This window comes from Cynoglossus semilaevis, chromosome W (genome assembly GCF_000523025.1).
Source record: "Cynoglossus semilaevis isolate Cse_v1.0 chromosome W, Cse_v1.0, whole genome shotgun sequence".
Lineage (NCBI taxonomy): Eukaryota > Metazoa > Chordata > Actinopteri > Pleuronectiformes > Cynoglossidae > Cynoglossus > Cynoglossus semilaevis.
This window is the reverse complement of record NC_024327.1, coordinates 11165923-11172976: the sequence shown is the minus strand read 5'-3', so window position 1 is coordinate 11172976 and position 7054 is coordinate 11165923. Positions and strand designations below refer to the sequence as shown.

Here is a 7054-nt window from a genome sequence, read left to right as displayed (position 1 = left end):
CATGACTCCGCCACCTCTGCCAGCTTCCTTAACACCAGGTCATGACGCCACCTGTAGCGGCCTTGGGACAATGCGGTCTTACAGCCTGACAGAATATGCTGGAGGCTTGCATTGCCAGTGCTGCACAGGGCACAGGATTCTTCCGCACCAAACCACAGGTGGAGATTTCTGGGACAAGGCAGGGTAGTGTAGGACGACCTGATCAGGAAGCTGAGCCTGGCCTGGGGGATCTTCCACATGTCCGTCCATGCCAGGGGCCTGTCTGTAACACCTTCCCAAGACATCTGGTTGATCCTGGCCAGGCCATCTGCCAGCTGCTTCCTCACTGTTTCCCCCATTTTCTTGTCCGAGAGTTCTGCAGTATAGGTACGACCAAGGCTGCGGATGGGTTGGCTTGCCAGCAGTGGGATCTCTTCACCACCTACAACAAGCCTTCCATTCATACAACCTCCCAGACACTGTTCAAAGAGGTGTACTGTTTACCTTCACTGTAAATGTCTTGCCTAAGAAAGGCCCAAAAGTTCTCAATAGGGTTTAAGTCAGGTGAAGAAGGGGGACAAGTCATTAGTTTTTCATCTTTAAGGCCTTTACTGGCCAGCCACGCAGTGGAGTACTTTGATGCATGTGATGGAGTGTTGTCTTGCATAAAAATCAAAGTCTTCTTGAAAGATGCAGAATTTTTCCTGTACCACTGCTTGAAGAAAGTGTCTTCTAAAAATTGGCAGTAGGTCTGAGAGTTGATGTGGAGTCATTTTTCAACCTGAAAAGGTCCAACTCTTTCATCTTTAATAATACCTGCCCATACCAGTACCCCACCTCCACCTTGCTGGCGTCTGAGTCGAAGTGGAGCTCTGTGTTCGTTACTGATCCAACCACGGGCCCAGCCCTCTGGTCCGTCAAAAGTCACTCTCATCTCATCAGTCCACAAAACCTTTGAAAAATCTGTCTTCAGATATTTCTTGGCCCATTCTTGACGTTTCAACTTGTGTGTCTTTTTCAGAGGTGGTCGGGTTTCAGCCTTGGCCATGTCTCTGGGAACTGAACACCTCTAACTTCTTGACACTCCAGGTAGGTTGCAGTTGTGAAATATGGCAGCACTGGAGGATAATGGGTTCCTGGTAGCTTCATGTTTGATTCTTCTCAAATCTTTGGCGGTTAATTTGCGTCTTTTCTTCTCGACACGTTTCTTGCGACCCTGTTGAGTATTTGCAACAAAATATTTGATGGTTCTGTGATCACAGCCTTGTGCAGCTCAACAATCTTGTCCCTGATGTCTGTAGAAAGCTCTTTGGTCTTGCCCATGGTGGAGACATTGGATGCTAGTTGTTTGGGTCTGGACAGGTGTCTTTTATACAGGTAACGAGGTGAGGCAGGTGTATTTGATGTCGCCTTTAGCATATTTTGTGAATACTGTGACGTTGTCTTAGATCAGGCATGCCCAAACTGTTCCTCAAAGGGCCGTGTGGCTGCAGGTTTTTGTTCCAACCAACCAAGAGCACATAGTTTGACCAATCAGCTGTCTGAAGACTGAGACCAGTTGATTAAACCTGTCAACTCAGGTATGCTACTGCTTGGTTGGAACAAAAACCTGCAGCCACAGCAGCTCTTGGTTGAACAGTTTGGGCACCCCTGTCTTAGATAGTCATGGTTTGTTGGGAGGAATTCTATCAGTCATTTACAAAACATTTTCCATTTTGTGACACAGCTCATATCTAGCAGTATTTTTTTTTAAAAATGAATCAGCTTTTGCCAATTAAATAATTTGTCTGGATGCCAAAGTTAGCCAGAAACCATTATTTCAATTGTTGTTTTCAAATTTTATGAGAAGAAGAAAAGTTTTTTTGTTTTTTAAATCACAGCTTTATTTGTCTTTTTCCTTCCAGGAATCTTTGCTTATCTTAACTACCATGTGACAAGGACTCGCCATGAGATCCTTGAAATCCTTATTAAAGGTCTCCAGCGTCTGGAGTACAGGGGCTATGACTCAGCTGGTAAGATCAAAAAATGCCTTTATATACACTGCCTTTCAGTACTTTTGTCCTCCTGTCCATAGAAGGCCAAATTATGCATTTATTAAACAAGATTGCAGACAAGATTATATATTGAAAATAACAATAATAAATAACAGCCACAGATTTGGCTCTTTTTTGTGAACAGATTGTTTTGCATTACTTTAATATATCAAATATTACATAATGTTATGCTAGCTGCCTTTACCTGTTTTTACCCGATATGCTAAAGGAGTGTAACCTCAGGAATTTAAAAGACACTAGAGACTGTTCAGAGCACAGACATTGCAGTGTAGACAACTATGAAGTGATAGAAGTTAACACTCAACCAATAATCTAGTGGTTGTGCTAATTTGTAATTTTGACTTTGTTAGGTGTGGGAATTGATGGTGGAAACAACAAAGAGTGGGAGTCAAACTCCAAGTCTATTCAACTGATCAAACAGCGTGGAAAGGTGAAGGCTCTTGAGATGGAGATCCACAGTAAGAAAACATTTCTTGTATATCCAGGATTTTCAACTGAAGCCTTGATTAGTCTTTCTTAAATGCTCTCTGCTTTTTGTTTATTGTAGAACAGCAGGATGTTGACCTGGATGTGGAGTTTGATGTTCACCTGGGAATTGCTCACACCCGCTGGGCCACTCATGGTGTTCCAAGTCCAGTCAATAGCCACCCACACAGATCTGACAAAAATAATGGTAAGTTGAAGGTTTAAAGCCATCTCTCTTTATACTTATTGTACTAGTATATCTCACAACGGTTACATGATAATCTTTGTCTCTCAGAGTTCATTGTCATTCACAATGGAATTATAACCAATTACAAAGACTTGAGGAAATTTTTGGTAAGAAGATACAATTTGTAATTTTTTTTAAGACATCATTTTACGCTAAAACTCACTATGACTTATAAACAGGACTCCTCCACTCTCCCTCTAACAGGAAAGCAAAGGCTATGAGTTTGAGTCAGAGACTGACACAGAGTCCATTGCTAAGCTGGTGAAGTACATGTATGACAACCGAGAGAGTGATGACATCAGTTTTGCCACATTGGTGGAAAGGGTGATTCAGCAGCTGGTAAAACTGTATACACACCTACACCACCACCTTATTGTTATGTCAAAGTCAACTTTATTGTCATCATAGGTTCAAAGATAATGTGAGTTACTTGTTTAACCACAGGAAGGAGCTTTCGCCCTGGTTTTCAAGAGTGTTCATTACCCCGGTGAAGCAGTTGGTACAAGGTACACAACTAATGACTAATGCTCTCAAACTGAAATTGAAGGCAGATTAAATTATTGTTGGCTCATTAAAATGTCCCTGCACAGGAGGGGAGGCCCATTGCTGATTGGAGTAAGGAGTAATCACAAGCTGTCAGCAGATCACATTCCTGTGCTCTACCGCTCATGTAATTTTATTTTATTTATTTTTATAAACCAATTTTTTATCTACAAGTGTGACTGAGATTAATTTCTTTTATTCATTTTCTATATTTTCCCACCTGGTAAAGACAAAAAGAGCTGTGGTGCTTTACCTCGGGCAGATCAGGACACTTGCCTGTTTCCCGTGGATGAGAAAGCTGTAGAGTACTATTTTGCACCAGATGCCAGGCAAATAACTGCTTTATCATTCCCACCTTACCCAATTCTCACCCATGTACCATAAATCTCAAGTTGTTTGGTGTGGGCTTGTGTGCGTGTGTTGTTCCAACAGCGCGGTTATCGAGCACACAAACCGGGTGATCTTCCTGGAGGATGATGATGTGGCTGCTGTGACCGATGGTCGCCTATCCATTCACAGAATCAAACGAACAGCTGGAGATTACCCCGCTCGTGCTATCCAGACCCTGCAGATGGAGCTGCAGCAGATAATGAAAGGTGAGTAGGATGTTGGTCTTTGTGTGTGCAGATGCAACCATTAATTACTACAGACATAATTTAAAAATAATTCATTACTTTGTACTTTGTTCTCTTTCTTGTAATTTCTTTTTGTATCGTTATGTTGTTTGTTCTGAAGGGTGATTGAGTGTTTTTATTGCTTTACTGCCTTTTATTGCCCAGCCCTGTGGCTGCACCTTCTTATCATGATATTTAGGGTCCTGCCCAATCGGCTCCACCCCAGGGACCTTTCTGTTTCAAAATGACCTTAGGTTTCCATCTATCCTCCTCTTTCACCTGAAAAGTTATAAACCTCAGGTTTCACCCGCACAGCTCTTGTTCTTTTTCAGAGAAGGTAATGCTTTCTTTGCCTTCATTAACATCAAACTGAAAAACTATAATTCTCTTCATGCCACCAGTCTTACCAGTTTTACCAATCTTTTTTCCCCCCAACTTTTAATTTTACAGCTTAACTTTGAATTGACAATTGTGCTTTGTTTACAACATGTTCACTTTTTTAATTGAATTGATTTAATGTTTGTTTCTAAATCCCAACAACGAAAGGAAGGTGAACTACTTTAGCATTGTGACACAGCACACCACTGCACACAACGTAACATGACCTCTGCTTTTAACCCATCACCAAAGGGAACAGTCGGCAGCTTTAAGCCCCCGGGGAGCAGTGTGTGGGGGACGGTGCCATGCTTAGTGCACCTCAGTGGTAACTTGGCAGCTGGTGGACTCAAACCTTCCGGACCCAAGTCCGCTTCCTTAACCATTGAGCCACCACTGCCCAACAATCGCCTTAACCAACCATAACTGGCTGAAATACCACAAGTGGGCGTTGAGGTTAAACCCCAAGAAGCTTTTAATACATGATAGCACATGCATTTTTGTAGTTATTGCAAAATTATCCACCCACATTGACACATTTATAAATATTGCTTCACTCCACTAAACTAATGGTAAGTAGACCATTGTCTTTCCTAGAAACCAGATATTACCATTTGACAAAGGAAATAAAATTAATAGTCAGTCCAATTTTCCTACTCTAGCACAAATGATAAGTAATGGAAATTAATTTGTTCATTGTTCATTTGTTGTGTCGGAGGGGCCCTCTCCCCACTTTAGGAAACACTGATCGTCTGAGACCAGTAATGTTGTTTGCTCTAAAATAAAATTTAAATGGATATTTTTCTAACTTGAACAACGATGATACAAGGTGGTACTGTAGGTGGTGAGTTGGTGCATAGTTTTGAGTATTAAGATAATGTAGGACACTGTTTCAAATTGTTCTGCAGTTTTTTTTTTAACAAAAAAAATGTGCAATGTTGCAAATGCTACATGCATTTTCTCAAAGGTGTTTTATTATTTATTTATTGTATTAATTGTATTGATTTTAAAAATGTAAAAAAAAAATGTTAAACCTTAAATTTATTATCCCATTTTCTTGTCTGCAAATCATTCATTCATTTAAAGCAATACAAGAAGATATGTCCCTCATTAAAAATAGTCATTATTAATTAATTTGTTAAATTATTATAAGATCCTGAAAACCCCTGGGCTGCATACTCTTTTATAATTTGTCCAAAGAAGTTAAAGTACAACCTTAGTAGTATAATGTAACTTTGCTAAAAGGGCACATTGTAAGACACATCACAGATTTAGATTCGTACAAATGTGTTACCGTGGGGAAAAACAAAATTGTCTGCAGATATCAGCGAAGTGGAAAACAACTGATCTGTGGTCTTGTTCTTGAAATTAATAATGGTTTAATTGCTATATTCAGCTGATTTGGCTTTTATATAGTTGCTAACAATTGAAAAGACTCCAACGTGTTTACAGAGCATGTTGACAAATGTTGTAGTAGTTTATGTAATTATGTTGTAACCATAGCTTTAATTAGCTACTGTCAAAAATCTAATAATATGTCATTGCCCCATTTATTCACAGTGTAATATGTTTCTACTCTGGTCTTATTTTGAATCATCTAGCAGAGAGCAGAGGAAATCTAAAGTTGGCAGACCTCAACATTCTTTTGTGGTCCCATCAGTACTCAGCCTCTAATCACATCCTCAGCCTTTATGCTGAGTAACCTAATTCACATTACCTCAGACTGCTTTCAGAAGCAGGCTGAAAAAGATCATTCCAATGTCTTTTTTTAACCATTAAATTGTAAATTTGTTAGAAAAATACTCAAATGTCTTATGTTATTTATTTTTGTGGACTTGTTATCCAAATAGCGTAGGTAAACGGCTAGATATCGTTTATGGTCTATCAGTCCATCTGGTTCATCTATGGTTTATCAGTGATTTGTTTTGTTTCCACCACAGGCAACTACAGCTCCTTCATGCAAAAAGAGATATTTGAGCAGCCGGAGTCTGTGGTCAACACCATGAGGGGGAGAATCAACTCTGATAACAACACAGGTGTCTTTCGACTTTGTCCCTTTTTCTGGGGTTGCCACAGCAAATCATTGATTTCCATTTCTCCCTGTTCTCTGCATCTTCTACTCTGACTCCAACTACACTATATTAAGTATTCGCTCACCCATTCAAATGATCAGAATCAGGTGTCCTAATCCCTTGGCCTGGCCACAGGTGTATAAAATCAAGCACTCAGGCATGCAGACTGTGAAACAAGACATTTGTGAAAGAATGGGCCGCTCTCAGGAGCTCAGTGAATTCCAGCGTGGAACTGTCATAGGATGCCACCTGTGCAACAAATCCAGTCGTGAAATTTCCTCGCTCCTAAATATTCCACAGTCAACTGTCAGCTCTATTATAACAAAAGTTTAAGTTTAAGTTTAAAATGGAAGCGTTTGGGAACAACAGCAACTCAGCCACGAAGTGGTAGGCCACGTAAAGTGACGGAGATGGGTCAGCGGATGCTGAAGCGCATAGTGCAAAGAGGTCGCCGACTTTCTGCACAGTCAATTGCTACAGAGCTACAAACTTCATGTGACCTTCAGATTAGCCCAAGTACAGTACGCAGAGAGCTTCATGGAATGGGTTTCCATGGCCGAGCAGCTGCAGCCAAGCCACACATCACCAAGTGCAATGCAAAGCGTCGGATGCAATGGTGTAAAGCACGCTGCCACTGGCTTCTAGAGCAGTGGGGACGTGTTCTCTGGAGTGATAAAACACGCTTTTCCATCAGGCACTCTGTTG

General features: G+C 40.8%; 1 protein-coding gene across 3 annotated transcripts in view; it reads left to right on the top strand.

Moving 5' to 3' along the window:
- Window positions 1-7054, top strand: part of LOC103397188 (glutamine--fructose-6-phosphate aminotransferase [isomerizing] 1-like) — a 561006-nt gene that overhangs the window by 2210 nt on the left and 551742 nt on the right. For 2 of the 3 annotated variants that reach the window (XM_025052784.1, XM_025052785.1), the window contains exons 2-13: window positions 1001-1068; window positions 1281-1356; window positions 1884-1991; window positions 2384-2491; window positions 2581-2706; window positions 2794-2852; window positions 2950-3084; window positions 3190-3251; window positions 3336-3415; window positions 3518-3617; window positions 3721-3884; window positions 6218-6313. In XM_025052784.1, the coding sequence (XP_024908552.1) occupies window positions 1001-1068; window positions 1281-1356; window positions 1884-1991; window positions 2384-2491; window positions 2581-2706; window positions 2794-2852; window positions 2950-3084; window positions 3190-3251; window positions 3336-3415; window positions 3518-3617; window positions 3721-3884; window positions 6218-6313 (1182 nt within the window). Of the gene's footprint in view, window positions 1-462; window positions 892-1000; window positions 1069-1280; window positions 1365-1883; window positions 1992-2383; window positions 2492-2580; window positions 2707-2793; window positions 2853-2949; window positions 3085-3189; window positions 3252-3335; window positions 3416-3517; window positions 3618-3720; window positions 3885-6217; window positions 6314-7054 lie in introns of those variants that run through there. The other variant, XM_025052786.1, reaches the window with a different exon arrangement.